An 18508-nucleotide genomic window follows, 5' to 3' on the forward strand; every position below is an offset into this window, starting at 1 on the left:
GACTGCAATGCGACATGCGGGTCGTTCTTACGCATTTCGAAGCTTCTGCATTATTAATTGTATCCTTGAGCATGGTGGGAGTTGAGTGAGTGAGTAGTGGGCAGAAGTGTACGTAAAGGAATGCAAATGATTCGTGGTAGAACCGACTCTTGCATGCGGAGGAATATCTTGGGCGGACCGTCAAAGCTACCGGGCTTGTTTGATCAACTTTGAGGGCTGTTTCGTGGGAATGATGGGTCTGATCTCCCACGTCATGACTAGGATTAGACCTGAGTAACTAACTGTGGCCGAGACGGACTCAACAAGCAACATGTAACAATACAATGAAGATTAGAAGTATGATGCTACTTGATGAAATGATGGATGAATGATGATGGCAACGACCGTGTCAACGGTTCCTCTCATCAAGAAGCTTGTTCGTCAGTCGTCTTGCTTCTCGAAGTGATCTGCGGAACACGCTAACAGTTCTCCATATCCAGTATCATGATTACTCCGGGCATGATTCATTCGCAGAACACCAAGCGCAGCTGAGAAGGATACTCGTAGTCTGACAACGAGATGCAAGACGCGATGGCTGAAACTCACCGTAAGCGTGTCTTGACACCATGACGAGCATGGAGATGGCGTGTTCATGTTGCCTGACGTTTTATCGCTATTGGCCCACGCACGATATACGCCGGTGTACACCGGGAGAGGGCATCCTTGTATCTCCGAAGGAGGATGGAAATAGCAGAAGAGTGGTCTGCCAGAATTACTGCTGATCATGGGTCGGGGATGTCCAGTTTACCCCTCTCTCATCCATGAAATCCCGTCTCCGATACATGTGTTGGCCAATAATCCTAAACCAAATCCGCCAATCCTCAATTTAGCGAGGGGACAATCCCAGAGGGGATGACGAAGTGGACATGTCTGTACTTGAGGTGGTCGACGTTGTTCCGCCTGACCCAAAGCAACTGATAGACGCAGCGATCGATCTCCTAAGGGGGCGCTACTATTAAACACCCGGCCGACTTGGCCAGACCGCCAGCCCCGGTGTCCACCGCTGCAGAGTGGAGAGCTCAACATCCCCCCAACGGTTCCAGTCCTACAGTCCCAGAGCTCCTCTGCACCTTCAAGTACGACGTGATCCCCGGCTGAAGTCTGACTTTCTTCTCTCTCCTTTCATCCTCCTGGTTGACTCCTTCAGCTTCTCGCATCCTCAGAGCCACCCTCACCCCCCTGTACCTACTTCTGCAGCTTGGTTGCATACGTACTATCTACTCTTGGCGTTGCACCACATACACATACCTACATTCCTCATCCCAACTTCGATTGCTCGCAGATATAAATCTCGTCTCACGCCACTCGCACTTCTTCCCATTTCAATACAGTCTCAAATCCCAATGGCTGCCCCCCGTTCAACGTCGCTCCGCGCCCTCCGCCTGCTTTCCCAGCAGCACACTTTCTCTCCTTCCTACCGCCGGGGTCTACACATCACTGGTGCCCAGTCTGCACAGCCTGCCAATGTCTCAGATAAGGCGACCCTGTACTCTACTCGCAATCTCGCGGATCTGAAGATCGAGTGCCAAAAGCGCTCCCTTGGAGCCACTGGTACTCATGCAGAGGTATGTGCCCATCTGGATTCGCCATCACTACTCGGTACAATAGAACTAACATTCCTCTTGTATAGCTCGTCGAACGCCTTTCCAACCATGATTTCCTTCAGTCTCGTGCATTCAGCATTGCCATGAGGCGAATCAACAGCAGTTCTCCTTCAGAGTACGTAACAACCCCCCTTTGCACCCAGTGTCGCATCGCGCAACTCATGAAGATCGAAAACCAAGCTAACATACCTCGGCTCATGTAGTGTACCCAGCCGCGAATTCAACACTTCCCGCTCTCTCAAGTCCGTCAACGACACATCTACCGTTGACTTTGCCTACATGCCCTCAATTGCGGAGAGCCATGGCTCCGGTGATGTACCGGTTCCGATCCTTCCCGATATGTACAGCAACTATGACCCAACCCGACCTTCGGAGGCTCCCATGAAGCCCCAGGTCTACACCGTCTCCGGTGACGGAGCAGAGATCTCCGCAAGCCCTATGTCCGAGGTTGTCGACAATGACTCCGTGGATATCGACCCGTTCTCTCTTACCGAAGCGGTGGGGAAATCCAGATACGCCGCAGAAGTCAAGAGGCAACAGAACGGAGACAACACCGGTGTCGTCTCTGAACTCTGGAACGGATTCTTAGATGATCTTTTAGGTCCTAAGCAGCAGCAAAATTCTCCCAGGAAGTGATTTTTTTCCCACGTTATCATATGTCTTATTTAGCGCTATACGAAAACTGCTTTGAAAGTGGTTAATATTGAAGTTTTTGGAACTATCTCGTTTGAGTGTTCAGCTTCTCCTTGCAACATCTGTTTGCCTCGGTTGTTTCACATTGTTCAGGTGTACCTTGGTTGTTCATTATCGATCATCATCAATCTGAGAATGCGAAGAACGAAAATGCAGCCCATCCCGAATCCCGATTCCCCGGGCTCGTGCTCGTGACGTATATACCCGGGACGATGCCGTCCGCTGTAGATCAACTTCCGCGCACTAACCCGTCTTTAATTCCTGTGTAGGTTTCGCAATTCGTATGGAATCATATTCCCGGTGGCCGCATTGGCTTCTGCACCAAGACTTCCAATAAACTCCGCAGTCCCGTAGTCTCCGTCCGATCGAAATATTTCGGCATCGTCGATAAATATAATATCCGGGTTGACAGCTTGACCCATCAAGTGACTTGGAAGATGATGTTGTTTTAAGCGAAGCTTCCGGTATCTTCCGACATGTCAGGTACCGCTTCAATGCATGTGAATATCCGTTGGTGTACAGAGTAGTTGGGAGGTAGAGAAAGTGGACAAGGCGGGTGGTAATTGACTTGGTGGTAACCGCGGATTTTACCTTCGTACCTACTGTTTACTAGCTTATGCGTGAGTACTGATGGGGTGTGGTTGCTGGCCTACCATTAGTACTAATGTTTTCAGCCTTAGGATACAGCCATCAATGGCTTCTCTTCGGCCATTTGATTATACTTCGAGTCTGGAAAACTAATTGCTGGGATTATAATTTGGTAGAGGATTCACATTGCGGGAATATCATAGCTCCGCGTGCCTTGAGCGGCCCTGGGAGAGTTTAAATGTGTCGAAGTTTATGTGCTGCCCTGCGCTGGTCCCGCTGTCATAGTTATGTATTGAATAATAAATTTCCCAGTCAGCAATGTAAGCATAAAATTTGGCATACATGCCAGAGTCGGGACCGTGCACTCCAGTCCTCAGTTTTTAATGACCAATAATGCGCACTGGGCCAAAGAGTTTAAGAGTGGCAAAGTTGTGGGGCAAGCAATCTTAAGAACTTCAAGTCCATAACTGAAACAACTCTCCAAATAGTACACAAACTGGTGGCCATTGCATGTCTTATTTTACTCTCCCTTCTCGCACTATCCCTCTCTTCCCGACAAAGTCCCGGCCGTTAATATCAGGGCCGTTAAAGATAAGATAATCCAGCCATAATCTGCCTCCTTCCAAATTGCTTGCGAGAGCACATTCAGGGGCACCCCTCAATCCCCACCCAGAATGCTCAAAAGAGGCCGATGTACCGAAGATCCGAGACCGTTCGTGAGCTAGCCTGTGAGCAGCCAGTCAGAATGGTTCTTAGCATGCGCCTTTCCCTTTCTTGCAGAACATGACCTTGGAAGAAGGCTGGATCTTTGCACTGAACGATGTCAGAAGGTTGCAACTTGGAAGACTGCTGGCTTCGTGCAACTCTTCCCAATCTTGGAACTCCCCCGGACATGGAGTTGGGCATCTTCAACCTCCTCGACCTCGCTCTTTCCCCTTGTCACTGTTCGGCTCTCGTTGTTGATATCCCATTTGCGTTTGCTTTTTCTTGTGGCTTGGTCTAGACGCCCTGCGTTTGTGCCTATTTCTCTGTACAACATCAGTTTGTCTCCATATCGTCGATTATCACCACATTCTGGCCACTCGCCCTCGCTCCTCTGCATACTCTGTGTCCTATTTTTATCGAACTGCTGCATAGTTCAGTAATTATCGCTCCTTCTTTCAGATTTGAATCGTCTTAATCTTAATCTGTCGTCTCTTGTCTCATACCCCCTCAATTCTGTGGCATTTATCCTTGTACGAACGAACCCAGAACCCAGTCCAGTTTTAATATTCTCTCAATGATTTCGCCTGTCCACTGGTTTCTTAATTAGATCCGCGGCCGGATCATGCGTCTCTCACTATGCCTTCTCTCTGCAGCCTATCTTTCCACAGGCGTCAATGCCTTCATTCCGTACAGCTTTAAGGTCAAGACAATTCCCCGCCGTTCCTCCATTTCCTTCGGTGACGCCCCGGAACGTCGGTTTGTGCCGGTGAAGTTGTTGTCAGGCGACATTGGCCATGATGAGGTGGAAGACTCGAGTTCCTCGGACGACAGCCCTTTGACGTTGGATATTCAAAACTCCAACGTTCGCCGTGACAACATCTACAAGGTTGTTTTAGCCGATAAACCCTCGTCACCAAACACAGTCGCTCTCAACCAAGATGGCATGGACTACTCATATTTCTCAACCGTGAACGTGGGCACACCCGGGCAACCAGTTTGGATGATGTTGGATACTGGGGGTGCCAATACTTGGCTGTTCGGTTCGGATTGCACGGCCCAGCCTTGTAAAATGCACAATACGTTTGGCGAGGAAAGCTCCTCGACCGTTGAGCCGACAAATGAAACATTCGAAGTGGGATATGGGGCGGGCAAAGTTAGCGGAGATCTCGTCAAGGACCACCTAAGCATCGCCGACATCAATGTCGAGATGACTTTTGGACTGGCCAACAATGCTACCGATGACTTCCGGGATTATCCTATAGACGGTATCCTTGGACTTGGTCGCTCCGATGAGACCTCAATGGGAGACAGGCCGGCATTTATGGACCTTGTCACAAAGCAGGAGAACCTCGAATCGAATATTGTTAGTTTCCACATGTCGCGCAACTCGGACGGAGAAAAAGACGGATCCGTTACATTTGGCGGGGTGGATAAGAGCAAGTTCAAGGGCGACATCGTGTTTACCGATGTTGCAGAATCAAGCATCCATTGGAACATTCCTTTGGAAGATGTGAGCATCGACGGCAAATCCTGGGGCCTCAGTAACAAAACTGCCATCATTGACACGGGGACATCATACTCGTTGATTCCTCCGAAAGACGCAGAGGCATTGCATAAACTCATTCCCGGTTCCAAGAAGCTGTCAGATGAGAATTATCTTGTCCCGTGCGACTCGACAGTGGACATACAATTTCATTTCTCGGGAGTGGGCTACAGCATGTCTCCCAAGGATTATGTTGGCTCTGAACTAGAGTCCGGCGATGGCTGCGTCTCGACCCTCATCGCTGAAGCCATGTTTGGAGACGATATCATGATCCTAGGCGACACATTCCTTAAAAATGTCTACTCGGTCTTTGATTATGACAATGACCGCATTGGCTTTGCCCAACTCCCCGACTCTTCTACACCTGGAACAAACACCTCTACGGCGTCAGCTGCCACGCCCACAGACACATTCTCTTCCACTTCAACCGATTCATCCAGTCCTACCAGCACCTCAGAGTTCACTGGCGCCGGGACACCTGCTTTTAGGATTCCCAGCTACGGCTGGCCTGTTTTGGCCACTTTTCTATTCTTGTCTTATATTTAGCGGCTTTCCCAACCTGGGATGATACATATATCCTGTCCTCTTTTATATATCCGCCTGTCACTACGCGCCGATTTCATTCCATATATCATTATAATCAGATACAACATGTTGATTCATGGCATTGTTTCAATACACAGCGGTACTAGAAATATACTACCTCTTGGATACAACGATTTCTGATGTTCTTCATAGTATGGCTCCAATGATCATAGCACTCTGTCTGGAATCAACGTATACGACTTCGGATAGGACTCTGCAATGATGTCAGCTTCGGGTCAAACAACTCCTGCCTGGTGATGCACATACCTAAGATGGACTTATCAAAGTCCTTCACACTGTTGAACCCACCGACTGCCATGAGAATATCAAAGTCCGCCAAAAGCGACTTCATGACATGGCGCACACCCTCCTCACCCATAATACTAAGTCCCCAGATCCAAAGCCGCCCAACAAACACAAACCGCGCTCCTAAAGCCAGAGCCTTTGCAACATCGCTCGCCCCCCTCACACCCGAATCGTACATGATATACAACTGCTTTCCCACAGCGCCAACAATATTCTCCAGCGCATCCAAGCTCGCAATCGCCCCATCCACCTGTCTCCCAGCATGGTTACTCACCACAATCCCATCAACCCCATACTCAACACACTTCTTCGCATCCGCCACCGACTGAATCCCCTTAATCACAAACGGCCTGCCCCCCGAGATCTCCTTCCACGTCTTAATCAACCACGGGATCTTCTCCCATGACCACGCCCGCCCATGCCACACAGAATCAATCCACTTGACCGACGCCGCTACAGCATCCTTCTCCACATCAATCCCCTCCTCGCGACACCGCTTCTGGAAGACAGGGTCACTCAGCCCCAAATCCGCACCCATACCCCGATAAAACGCATAGTTCGAGTTCGCGACATCATCGTGCCGCCAGCCCAGCTGCCATGTATCCGTCGTCAACATGCACGCGTCGAACCCGGACTTCCATGCCCTCGTCAGCAGCGACACCGTCAGCTCGTCATCATGCGGCATGTAAAGCTGGTAAAACCGCGGGTTTCCTTCCCCATTCGCTTCGCCTACTTTCTCGATCGGTGAGCTCCCCGCCGTCGAGAGGCAATAGGGCAGGTTCAGCTCGCCGGCGACTTTCGCGACAGCGAGTTCGGCGGATGGGTGGTAGATCTTGTTTATCCCGATAGGCGCGAAGCCGATAGGTGCGGACACGCGGTGGCCGAAGATCTCAGTTGTTGTGTCGCGGTGGTTCGTGTCCACGAGCTGGTTGGGGACTATGCGGTGCCGGTAGAAGGCTTGTCGGTTTGCGAGGTGTGTTGTTGAGAGACCAGCGTTGGAGGAGGCATAGTACCAGCCTCCTATGCTGAGGGTTTCGCGCGCTTTTTGTTCGAGTTTTATTGGATCTAACGGCAGACAGAGATGCATCAGGGTCTTTCCCTATTTTGTCTAGAATTGGGCTAAAACGAAAGACTTACCGGTGTTGAATGGGGCTGTAATGCCTTCGTTTAGCTTAAGGAAGTTCTCACGTTGGTAGAGACCCCATTGGGGAGTTGTTCGGTCTTGGATGTTGGGATTTTTCGGATCGCTCATGGTGGGTTATAGAAATGCAATGAATTATCCTAATAGAACTCTATTGATCAATCGGGAATATTTACAAGGTTAATGGCTCTTTCTTTGGTCCCATATATATTCCACGGGATGCCGGACACTGGATGACTTCACTTTGACGCACACTCTTCACAATGATGAAACTGTCCCTGATCCGGCAAATGAGGAGGGGCTGTATTAAGCTTTTACTAGCTGTGTGTGAATTATTATTTGAAGACACTCGATCGACAATAGGACAGAGTTAGAGACTTAGACAGCCAGCTCTATATCGTCCGAGTATGCACAAAGAATGACGTCACTCCTTGCAGCACGAACGTGGAGAATTGCTTCAATTACTGGCCATTCTACAGATAGAGAACGCCGTTATAGACAAAGACAATCCAGTTGATATCTGCAGCTGTGAGATAGAGTATATTAAGCTCAAACCAACGGGTTAGTTCTTAGTCGGCCCCCCGACATGTTCCGGGAAAGCAGCCGAGTCGGGTATCTGGGGCGGAAGCGAAGCACTGAAGCCGAACAAGAATCTCATCTCCGTCCCTGCAGCTCTCTCCAATAACAACCACACCGATCATTATTACTAACGGGCCCGGGCTGCTCTATATTCAACTCAACTAAATTACAGTACAAGACCCACGAATTGAGATACAATTGATGAGCGCCACCATGCTCAGCCTAAGCACAAGACGGTCCGTCGCACGGCAGTCCAGCCGTCTCGCGACGGCCAGCCCCGGCACCAGCGCAATTTTGCGATTTCGAGCCCAAACCCCGTCACAGTCGCTAATTTCATGTCGGGGATTCCAATCGACCCCGTCAACGGCTGCGTTTCGTCCGACATGGATGCCTATGCGCGTCAAGACGCCGTGGGTCGAGGCTCTGGATAAGAGTCGGGAGACCGTGCAGCAGGGCCAGACGGAGGCGCCTCGCGCGAAGCCGGATCTGACACCGAAAAAGATGTCGGATAGCTATTATAGTGCTGTTAGTAACTAACTCCGTGGTCGCTCGGCCGTTTGATTGCGCGGTTGTTTGTTTGAGTTCCGAGCATTGCGTGACTAACCATGGCTGAATGGATAGATTCTACCGCTAGCCCAGGATAAATGGCTCCTGGATACCTATTTGAACGCTTCTGGGCATATTAGGTATTTTAATTTCACTGCCTTCCTCGTGGCAGAGTTTTGGGTGTTGAGACTAATGAATATAGACTTGGTTCGTTGCTCATGGACCTTGATGCCCTTGCCGGTGTTATTGCCTACAGACACGCAGGCGACTCTGTCGCGACTGTCACTGCGGCTGTGGATCGGATCACAATTGAGCACCCATTGATGGAGATTTGTGATCTCGAGCTGAGCGGCCAGGTTACGTACGCCACTGGGAGGTCGAGTATGGAGGTTTCGCTCCAGGTCGCGAAGGTCCCAGTCGCAGGGGAGAAGGCCAAGCCTGAGGACGTCTTGATTACTTGCGCGTTTACTATGGTTTCTCTTGATCCTAAGACAAAGACGTGAGCTACCAAGTATTTGTACTAGTTGATTTGCATTAACTCGTGACTCTCTAGGCCGGCCGCTGTTGCACCTCTTTTGATAGAAACTGAGGAAGAGCGTGAACTGTTTAAAAAGGGGGAGAAGAACTATCAGGCTAAAAAAGCGCTGAGAACGAGGAGTCTTCTAGAGAAGGCTCCGGATGATGAGGAGAGTAATCTCATCCACGATCTATGGAAGAAAGAAATGTCGTACCTTAGTGAGTCCAACCTGATTAAGTATCTGCCTGAGATCAACAACCAACCCAGTATAGACCCAGAATCACCGGTCCAGAGACCCCGCAACACTCACGCTATGAGTGATGCTGTCCTCAAATCCGCTATGATCATGCAGCCCCAAGACCGAAACCGTCATAACTTTATGATTTTTGGTGGCTTCCTCCTCAAGCAGACCTTTGAGTTAGCTTTCTGTTGCGCAGCATCCTTTTCTCACGCCCGACCCAACTTCATCTCCCTTGATCCTAGCACATTTGAGAACCCAGTACCGGTGGGAAGCGTTCTCTACCTGCGCGCTACCGTCGCCTATACCGAACCTCTGGAGCGTGAGGGCGCCGAAAGCAAGTACACCAAGATCCAGGTCCGCGTGGACACTAAAGTCCGGGACGTAGAGCACGGCACGAAGAAATCAACAGGAATGTTCAATTACACCTTCTTGGTTGAGGGCGATGTCCACGTTATGCCCAAGAGTTACGGCGAGTACATGCTCTGGACGGATGCTCGGAGGCGCGCAAGGAACACGGATTCCTTGACGCCAGTGAGGGAATGGAGTGCTCTCCGTAGTATTGACAGTGTGACCGAGTAGATAAAATTCATTTTCTGTATAATACCCTAAATATTCAATATATTATGTCAGTTTGGACTGTTGTTCTTTATATTTAGTCACATGACTTGTGTTTCTCCGCACAACAACTCCATGATCCATCTTTCTCTCTTTAGCTTTCATCGTGATTTCAGTTCTGCAGCCCTTGCATATAGACAATATTCTAGAATTTGCGAGATTTACCTCCTTTATTCGTTTGTATAATGGCAACCCAACTCCCCAATATTTGGCATCTTCGCCGAGTGGCAGATACAGCCGCGCGTGCCTGTTTGATCTGCCACAAGCCATCGAGTAGTGTGTTGATCACACCAAACAGCAAGGTAATTAAACGGGGATCCGCTTTCTTCTATTTAATATGAAAATTAGAAATTTATCGAGGTACGACTTATCGTCTAACGGACTACAGGACTACTTCTATGTCTGCCCAGTTCATCTTAAAGACCGCCACTTCTGCTCGCCAAAAATCAATGCGGAGGAAGAGGAGGCGAGAAAGAAAGCGCAGGCAATTGAGCGAGAGATAGAGAAGGTGAAGAAGGAGTATGAGGAGAAACAGAAGAAGAAGAAGGAGAAGGACAAGAAAGACAAGAACAAGGACGACTCCAAAGATGCATCCGAGAATGACTCAAACAAGAAGGCAGATTCCAATAAGGAAGAGAAGGAACGAGATGATAAGGTTCGTATTTATTACCCGTTCCCCTCTTTCCGTTTCCCCCTCCATGCTAACAGTTAGTTACAGATTGACGCTATCAAGAAACAAAGCACAAGCACAAGCACAAGCACATCCGCGTCGGACGACTCGCCACGTATTTTTGAGCTGCATAAGTATGAACCCCATCTACACCGTTGACTCCAGTATGAATGATACTAGAAGGAAGAGGGGAACGGGTTGCCTTACTGACATGCGTCGCTTAGAAACTTTTACCAAATGCGCATCGACAGAATGCGTAACATGGAAGCCGCCAAGCGGAACCGCCAACGGCTTCAAGACCCCTCGTTCTTTCCGTCTGCTCCTTCTGGGGATCTGTGAGACTGACGTTAATGCATCCTAACTATGCCCAAAGCAGGAGGGCCGTGACAGGTGTCAAATCAGGCAGTTTTGCGCGCGACCCGGCTTGCATATTTGCATATACCAACGAGTATTAAGTAGTATGGTCGGGCTGACGCTTGAGGATGTGATGGATGTCTTTGCGCGCCTGGACCTGGACGCACCGGCAGACACGGAATTACCGCGCCCACCAGTTTTATCCCTCACGAGGGCTGGCTTTAAGATCTGCGCAGGAAAAACAGGAATATGTCTGTGTTACATGCTGCTTTCCGACATTTAGCATGGATACCATATGGTATGATAGGCGTATGGAGAATCTTCAGCGTTTGCTCGCAAGCAAGCTTCGCCTCGAAAAACAGCCTAGGCTCAGGCTCACTTCCGTCAGCCTGCAATTAGTGGATTGAGCTGATTGTGTGTGACTCTGACCATTTCAAGGCCCCCAGCCCAGCTCGGAAGCTAGTTGGAGGCCAAGGAAGAAAGAATGACCGCCATCGGAGTTAGAGCTTTGGTCGTCTTGCAAAGAGCCTGGAGTTCTGAACAGCACCTCGAATAACTAGCCGGCGATGAAGATGTCAGCACTAAACTGATTCGCTTCCGGAACCGAAAGACCTGGACCCCCTCCCCACGTCATACACGTCTCGTGCAGTCTGAGGCAGCTTGCAACGCGTTCGCTCAATGTACCCCCGAAACGGGTTTCACCAGCAAGTAAGCGCTAGTCTCAGGCGGGCGGAACGCGGGAGCATGGCATGTTATTTTTATTTCCAGCACTCCATTATCTTTGTGTTGCACTTTCTGATACGAATCTGGGTCCTGGATTATTCTTACGAACGGTTCCCTCGTTGCTACTCAGCCCTAGTAGGCTTTTTCCAGAATCCCTAGGCGGTTTTCTAAGGCTGAATGGGGGCCAACTACTAACTGCAAACATACGTAAGTCGTATTATGGGGCAACGGGGCAAAGTTAGCTTGCTACTTGAGCTATCTAGCTTTTTCATGTCGGGCATTTATTTTTATTCACGGAAACGGGCCTCGTCTTGTTCTTGTTGCTTGCTTGGCGGCTTGCCTTAACTATACCTACTTCGTATAGCATGTAGTATTCGTATACCCCGTAGTACCTAGTACTCAGCTTGTAAAGCCTTCTACTTGTACCTGAGCTTTCAAAGGGTATTGCACACCGCAATTCCCATTACCTTCGCCCTCTCGAGACGGTAGGTATATCCCGCAAGTTTCGCAGTATTCTGGCCACATCCAGTAATTAGCATGTCATACTAGGTAGGATACGTACGCAGTAGACTCGTCAAGAAGCTCTGTCCTGTATTAGGCGCCTTACTGCGTTGCCCAGCGTACTTCGGTAGGTACTACGATACCCGGCTACAGCCACAGGATAACTTCTGTAGGTCCTAAAGTACCTATTACTATAGTAATCACCTTTAGTCTCGGTTGTAAGGACTCTGCCAGGAAGGACCTGATTTGACTAGGACTGGTCTAATTTGACCCTGTGCTCTGTCTTTTGTCCTTAGCGGTTATTAGTGTACGTCACTCTTTCTATCCACCCCCAATACCGCATAGATAGATTTACTATGTAGTATAGACTAAACAAGAATGTTCGAAGAAAAAGAACAAGAAGAATATTGAGATATTTCAAGAAACCAACCGACGCGAGAAAATTTTCAAGTTGTCGGGAGTCGCTATTGCATCTACAGTGGTACCTGGCCATATCCGGATTTTGCAACTAACAGTTAACAAGTATGCATCATTTTCAGTATTTAGTAGGTCGTCGTCTAGGGCTATTTACGCATGAGGTCAGGCATGATTCAGTCAGTCAGTAATAATACGTAGGAAATGGTCATGTCGATGGGGATCGGTTTGTACTAGTTGTGCTGTGTACAACCCGACCCGACCCTACAAAACCTCTTCACTACTTGAGCCGTGGTCCTGTCCTACAGTACTATGGACTACGGTACCACTTGCACTTGTTGCCTGGTAAAGAGGTTGTTAATGTCCTACCTAGTAATGTCGTCCCGCTTGGACATAGACCGTACACATATGAGCATTGCATGTATACATGTCGACCTTCGTAGCTGAGTAGTATAGGCGGGAAAGTAGATATTTATGCAGGTGGGGTTGGACACAGACAACATTGACTATGAAGATCCTATCTTCCTATCATGCTGCAGAGTTAAGCTAAGGTACCCCAGTCGGTAGTACGGAGTAACTCTGAAAGGTATCCATAATTCCATATTGACCCCATCCAAGGCAACAGCTTTCTCAATCTAATACCCCTGCAGGAACAAGAGCCGAGCGTCCGTGCCGAGCTCTGGAAGCTTAGCCTTGGTGTATAACTAAAATTGAGGCAGTGCTAGGCTCCCTCGAACTTTAACTCTAGATTTGCTTTCCTCGTTGTCGAGAATATCTGGATGAGACAAGTGACGACGATGACAACGTACCCTCTAGGCATCCGCGTATTCATCCAGTCGTCAATCAGGTGTGACAAGGGAGGCCACAGCCAAAGAGAAGCGGCTGTGCTCTCAGCCTCCGAGGACCTGAGAGGTGATGTGGAGTTTGGGTTGGATGGAAACCATATTAAGATTAGGTAGCTGCGAAGTGTGGCTCAAACATATTTGATAGTTTATGAACGTGGAAGAGAGCCAAGAAGCGCGCAATAACGGGATAACTTGACGACCTGACCCAGAGGGACCCATCGACTAGGCTGGTAGCTTTGTCCCAAACCGCGTTGCTGTCTTTTGAGGTCAGAACTACTCCGTATAACCTTGGCCATAGTGTTCTGAGGAGATACTGGGTCTTCAGACGTATACAACTACTTCTAAATGAGCTGTGGAGATATCCAAACCTGGAAGTTATGAGCACAAGACCCGCCAAGCACCCACCTAATCATGGCTGCGTTGCTTGCATCCAGTCCCTGCACTTGAGAACGGAAGTCGGGGTAGATGGTTTCCTTCATGGCTCAATGCACATCGATATTATTAGAGTGGCGGCTGCAATAGTCGTCCACCGCTTGAGATCCGCTGTCTATAATAGTATGGATTAGTTCTCAGCTGCAGCCCAGATTGCCATGAGTGACCATTGATAGCTGACAAGTGACAAGGTCTGTTCTGGACGGTATGCGAAATTGAAAAATACCGAGTGACCGAAAATACAAGAACAGAGGGAATGTCAGCCCTGGGCCTTGAGTGGCTGCCGCTAAACGGCATTGCGTAAGAGCTGTTTGCACAGCCCCCTTCCCGGCGCTAGTGATCCAGGCTAGCCAGGCCCCTGCGAGTGGGGAGCTTCCATGAAGTTTACGACCGGCGCCACGGACTCTGTGCCCGCTGAGAATTGTTTTCCCGTCCCCGAACCGCCCATGCTGCAGATCCCCGAAATGGCTCGCTGACTCTGTCGGGTTCCTGACGACGACAGTCAAAGGATTGGCTAGCCCGGCCTAATAATGTGGGGCGACAGCCTCGTGGGACGGCTGTGGGGTTATGCCCTGGTTTCAAGTTTCGACAACCCTTGATGCTTCGCGGTTGGATGCCTTGGCCTGTGGTTCATTGTCGGTTACCGGATTTCTCAAGTCCGTTTGAGATGTAATTTGTCCATGGCTCTCTACTGCTCTTGCTTTACTATGCTAAACTGTAGGGTCTCGTCTCGTATTCGATTCTTCAAAGCTTGTGATAAGAAGGAAGTCCTTGCCGATCTGCTGATTGGATCTGCGCCATCCGAGACGCCAGCGAATTAACGCGTCTCAGCTCTCCAATAGAGTTTAACGTTCAGGCTCTTGTCCTGGGTGCATTGTTTTTGCCCAACGCAAGGGTCCATGACTCCATAGTCCATACCCCATCCCAGTGATCTGCCACCTCTTGGTTTTCGGGTTGAGAGATTGGGTGGCGTTTATTCTCATTTCATGAAATGATTATCGACGATCTTAAAGCCACGTGACGTATGTGGTTGCAACCGTCTGCGGGATTTTGGCACATGGCTGATCGTTCCCGATACGCGACAACTAAAAGCTTCCATCTTCCATGAACAGCAGCGTGTTACGCAGGCTCCGCTTGCCCGTGCGAAAAATGCACCGCCTCTTAACAATAATAGTCATCGAGTCATGACGTAATGTTGTTGGACGTGGGTCGTGCAGGCTAAAGGCTGCCTTTCGTGGGATCCCTAATCACGTGACAGGTGTTACTCTCCCTCTTATTTGATATTGGAGTGGCAACTGAGCGTCAAGAGGTATACGATACCTTTCACTTTCAGACCTGGTACTAGAAGCGTCCATAACCCTGGGCCTCATATTTGGTGGTAAGCGGATACCGGAAGGTAAGCTTCCTGGGCCCCGTCGGATGGCGACCGGTTCGGAGATGTCTACCCTCGCCCTCGCCAAGCCAATCGCAGGAACAACCCAGTCGCCGCAGCTACACTTCATTCCCTGCCACGCAAACTTTCCAATGTTGGAGCTGCATGAGCTGTTGGGACATGTCAGGCGGCCCGACAAAGGCGCACCCTCAGGAGTATTTGGGAAAAGACTCGGCCGCATCCATGTTAATGGACTCGTGAATATATGAGCGCATTGAGAATTTATTGCCCCTTTAGGATCTCTATGAGACCCATGCGGGACAACGAAGGGTGCAATCGCCAGCTTACGCCTATTTATGGTGAGCACAGTGATTCCGTTTGGGGATTAGAATAGGCGACCGACCTGCATCTGCGGCATTTGATCTCGGTGTTTTGACCATCAGAGTCTATACGTTGCTGCGGTTGTTCATCTTCGAATAAAACGGACTGCATCTCAGGAGCACGCCCACAGGCTACACTCTCTTCAACTTCTCGGTGATAAAGCCAGCGGCTGTAGAGGGTGTGTGATGTAACATCTTCGGGACACCCCATTTGGTAGTAAACATTGAGCTGCTCCATGAATCCCGGGTTAGGTTCACATAGCGGTCGAGACTCTCTGATGAGAGCAAGCGCGGACTGCGGTGTAAGCGCACTTCGCTGCCGATGCAGGAGATATGCAATGCAGACAGTCGCAGACCGAGACTTTCCCATCGCGCTGCGAAATATGAGCAACCAGAAAATAAAGCTAATACGAATGTGGACATATAATATATAGGGAGGTATGTGGTGTATGAATCGGCTGAAGCCACTCTAGGATCACAACACAGGAAAGTACTCACCAATGAACGAGTACACTGCCACCTGCGTCCAAGCCAGATTGGATGAAGTTGATGGCAGACGGGAAGTGTTCTAGTAGATTTTCATCGTCAATGTCATCAACCTCAATATGGTGATGTTGATAGGCCAAAAACGTGTCATCTGTTGGTTGTAACCGTATCACTGAAAGGACGTGCGTGATATTTGCGCTGCTCAAAGCAGCCTTGTTCTTCAGTGAAAATATGCTATAGACGTTTCGTTAGTCAGGCGGCTACCAAACACTGTACCGTATACAGTTATGATGCAATGAAGGAACTTTAGTAGAAGTACCCACCCTCCAATATAGATGTTATGGCCGGGTACCTTGTTCATAGCCATTGCGAAAAGCTACTAAATCCGGCAAAGGCTAGCTTGAAAGTTTGTAGAGGTACCAGCAGATAGATGACCAGTGGATAAATGGCTGAATGATGGTCAGAAGAAGGTCTGATGGAAACAAGGGCACCTTTTTTTTGCCCACGATCCTCAACTTACGAGATTGAGACGTTGATATTCAGGCGCCGCCGCCAAGAAGATCGGGAAGGATGATTGGCGTTCAGAAAAATGTGATAAATTAGGAAGTTAGGGCTCAGGGTATGGGCAAGGGCAGGATCACGTGGTTTATACCCCGCACTATATCCAGACGCCGTATACGGAAAGTGGGAACTTGATCCATGGATCCATGAGAGAAACTTGCTTCCTATGAGTTCATCTCTCCAATCTTCGGGCTCAATTCTCATACTTTTGCAAGATAAGTTGCTGACATAGTACTATGTCTTATTTTTTTTGGCCAGTATCCACGGATCACCCAAGGACCGAGGCGGATCTCGTATTCCACCAACGATTGAGGGGACCGCAGCGCAAAGGCTCGCAAGTTACACCGTCAAGTTGGAGAATCTTCGGGCATCTCAAAAGCGAAAACAAGGCGCACCCGTCATCGATTTTTCGTATCAAGTCAAAGCAGCTGCATGATGCCCTGCAGGAAGGAAATCCATGAAAAGAGTTTCCGTCGCCTCAGTCCATGATTGGTTTTACTTTGCCGCCAAGGCTTTAGAAGCTGGTTTCAGAGTCGGACCTCATGCGAAAGGGAATGTGTCTCTGCTACTCCAACCTCTCCGGTTGGACCTTGAAGGGTTAGATGGTGCTTGATCAGCGTCGCCTTCTCATCGCTGTCGTCACCTCATACGTATGTCGGAATTGTCCATCAAGAAGCGACTGTACCAGTAGGAGGACAATTAGTCCACGCCAGATGGGGCACAATTCAGCGAGGTTCTGGACGCTAAGACCATGTAGTTTGTGGCCAAGAAAGCTCCGGGACCCTTGGTCCCAATCAAACCGCATAGTTCAGTATACGAGGTATATAATGCTTAGTTACCTCCCATCCCATACTGCACGGTGTATGTTTGTCGCATTGGGAATTTTCCAAGTTGGACAGAATTGCGATCAGTTGGCTGGCAATCCAGCGTGGCAAATGAGCCCTGGTTCAGAGAGGGGCCTCTCAATACTTCAAAATTCGAGAACAGTGTGCGATTTGACGGCAACCAATCCGTGAGGAGCACGGAACTTTCTGCAGCCTGTTAAGGCTGACGGCGTTTTGGACAGCAAAGTGGCGGCAAACCTTGCCTCGGGTAGAGTACCAATAGTACCAAAGGTGTTGACGTTGCTTTTTTCTCCGCTTCCTCAATCTGCCTTGCTGGTGGCACCCGCTCAGTCTTACCAGCGCAGATATACTCACATTCGGCAATGAGTCCTGAAAGGCTGGTCAGTGACTAATCTACATCAAACCATCTCCAGTAAACGTCGGCTGGAATCGACCGCAGCGTCCGGCAGCCCGTTCCAGGGGCGAGCGAGCAGTGCGAAATCACTGTCTCCTGCGCAAGAACCAATAGTTGACCTGGAACTGGTTCTGGTACCACCTGTTTACCTCGCGAAGAGGAGGTTGCCGAGCTCTGAGAGTGACTGGATTGCCTCCTGCTCCCCTGTGGATGTCCTTTGGACGTCGGGTGGAAAGAATGTCAGCTTCGAAAGCCCGAGACCGAAATGACCAGGCCGGAGACGCAAGCCTCGCCTTGGCATAGTGTAATCTGAATTATAACAAGACTTGAAGCTGAAGGTAAATCCGGAATAAACTCTCCAACTTCTCTTTACTTCAGGAGTAAAGTATACGGCTGTGAACAGTGGATACGCGCAGCTTCGTCAAAAATACGGGCGATAAGTGCCTGGTATACGAAAATTACCGGGCGTCCCTCAATCCAGGGTTCTGGAAATAACCCCCTCTTCAATGGATAGACATCCAACGTGGACTGCGTATCCAAGAAATTTCCCAAGGCCTCGGGAGAAGAGGCGTGTCCTGTGTACTTTTCCTCCTGGATCGAAATGTCTCTGCCCCACCATCCAAAGAGTGCAGAAAAGCAGGGTGCCAGAAACAGTTCCATGAGTGGCCTTTTTGCGAACTAGCGGTTCCACCAGGCCCTCCAGATACATGCACTGCCACATTGCTGTCATTTGGCATCTCATCCCCATCCACGCTCTTTCTGGCTGGAAAAGTGCTTTTTCCCCCTCGTTTTTGACAAATACAACAACGATAAATTCTCTTATTGATCA

General features: G+C 49.4%; 6 protein-coding genes across 6 annotated transcripts; 4 read left to right on the forward strand and 2 right to left on the reverse strand.

The window, feature by feature from the left end:
* Nucleotides 1-1382: 1382 nt before the first annotated feature.
* ASPSYDRAFT_94976 (uncharacterized protein) lies at nucleotides 1383-2279 on the forward strand (the record flags this gene model as incomplete). Its single annotated transcript, XM_040853053.1, has 3 exons — nucleotides 1383-1604; nucleotides 1670-1758; nucleotides 1847-2279. The coding sequence occupies 3 exons, from the start codon at nucleotides 1383-1385 to the stop codon at nucleotides 2277-2279; spliced, it is 744 nt and encodes a 247-aa protein (XP_040696959.1).
* Nucleotides 2280-4251: 1972 nt separating this feature from the next.
* ASPSYDRAFT_163218 (pepsin-like aspartic protease) lies at nucleotides 4252-5718 on the forward strand (the record flags this gene model as incomplete). The annotated part of the gene is made up of 1 exon (XM_040843143.1): nucleotides 4252-5718. One exon carries the CDS (start codon nucleotides 4252-4254, stop codon nucleotides 5716-5718), a length of 1467 nt encoding a protein of 488 aa, XP_040696960.1.
* Nucleotides 5719-5783: 65 nt separating this feature from the next.
* ASPSYDRAFT_188232 (L-lactate dehydrogenase) lies at nucleotides 5784-7315 on the reverse strand (the record flags this gene model as incomplete). The annotated part of the gene is made up of 3 exons (XM_040843601.1): nucleotides 5784-5971; nucleotides 6025-7128; nucleotides 7201-7315. The coding sequence occupies 3 exons, from the start codon at nucleotides 7313-7315 to the stop codon at nucleotides 5925-5927; spliced, it is 1266 nt and encodes a 421-aa protein (XP_040696961.1). The 3' UTR covers nucleotides 5784-5924.
* Nucleotides 7316-7996: 681 nt separating this feature from the next.
* Nucleotides 7997-9666, forward strand: ASPSYDRAFT_94979 (putative acyl-CoA thioester hydrolase; the record flags this gene model as incomplete). Its single annotated transcript, XM_040853054.1, has 4 exons — nucleotides 7997-8308; nucleotides 8405-8469; nucleotides 8532-8828; nucleotides 8883-9666. 4 exons carry the CDS (start codon nucleotides 7997-7999, stop codon nucleotides 9664-9666), a joined length of 1458 nt encoding a protein of 485 aa, XP_040696962.1.
* A 111-nt stretch (nucleotides 9667-9777) lies between these two features.
* On the forward strand, nucleotides 9778-11093 carry ASPSYDRAFT_547613 (AAA-ATPase Vps4-associated 1 family protein). The gene is made up of 4 exons (XM_040848905.1): nucleotides 9778-10004; nucleotides 10091-10357; nucleotides 10421-10506; nucleotides 10597-11093. Exons 1-4 carry the CDS (start codon nucleotides 9888-9890, stop codon nucleotides 10709-10711), a joined length of 585 nt encoding a protein of 194 aa, XP_040696963.1. The 5' UTR covers nucleotides 9778-9887; the 3' UTR covers nucleotides 10712-11093.
* A 3766-nt stretch (nucleotides 11094-14859) lies between these two features.
* On the reverse strand, nucleotides 14860-16246 carry dspC (dual specificity phosphatase YVH1; the record flags this gene model as incomplete). The annotated part of the gene is made up of 5 exons (XM_040850107.1): nucleotides 14860-14884; nucleotides 14962-15363; nucleotides 15417-15797; nucleotides 15892-16113; nucleotides 16203-16246. The coding sequence occupies 5 exons, from the start codon at nucleotides 16244-16246 to the stop codon at nucleotides 14860-14862; spliced, it is 1074 nt and encodes a 357-aa protein (XP_040696964.1).
* Between the last annotated feature and the right edge of the window lie 2262 nt (nucleotides 16247-18508).

This window comes from Aspergillus sydowii, assembly GCF_001890705.1.
Source record: "Aspergillus sydowii CBS 593.65 unplaced genomic scaffold ASPSYscaffold_17, whole genome shotgun sequence".
Taxonomy (NCBI): Eukaryota; Fungi; Ascomycota; class Eurotiomycetes; order Eurotiales; family Aspergillaceae; genus Aspergillus; species Aspergillus sydowii.

Bases quoted from the DNA above. Each gene is read 5' to 3' on its own strand.
- ASPSYDRAFT_547613 (XM_040848905.1), top strand. From the start codon at position 9,888: ATGGCAACCCAACTCCCCAATATTTGGCATCTTCGCCGAGTGGCAGAT. The intron at 10,358-10,420 runs GTTCGTATTTAT...AGTTAGTTACAG, and splicing joins AGAAGGAACGAGATGATAAG to ATTGACGCTATCAAGAAACA. The intron at 10,507-10,596 runs GTATGAACCCCA...TGCGTCGCTTAG, and splicing joins CGTATTTTTGAGCTGCATAA to AAACTTTTACCAAATGCGCA.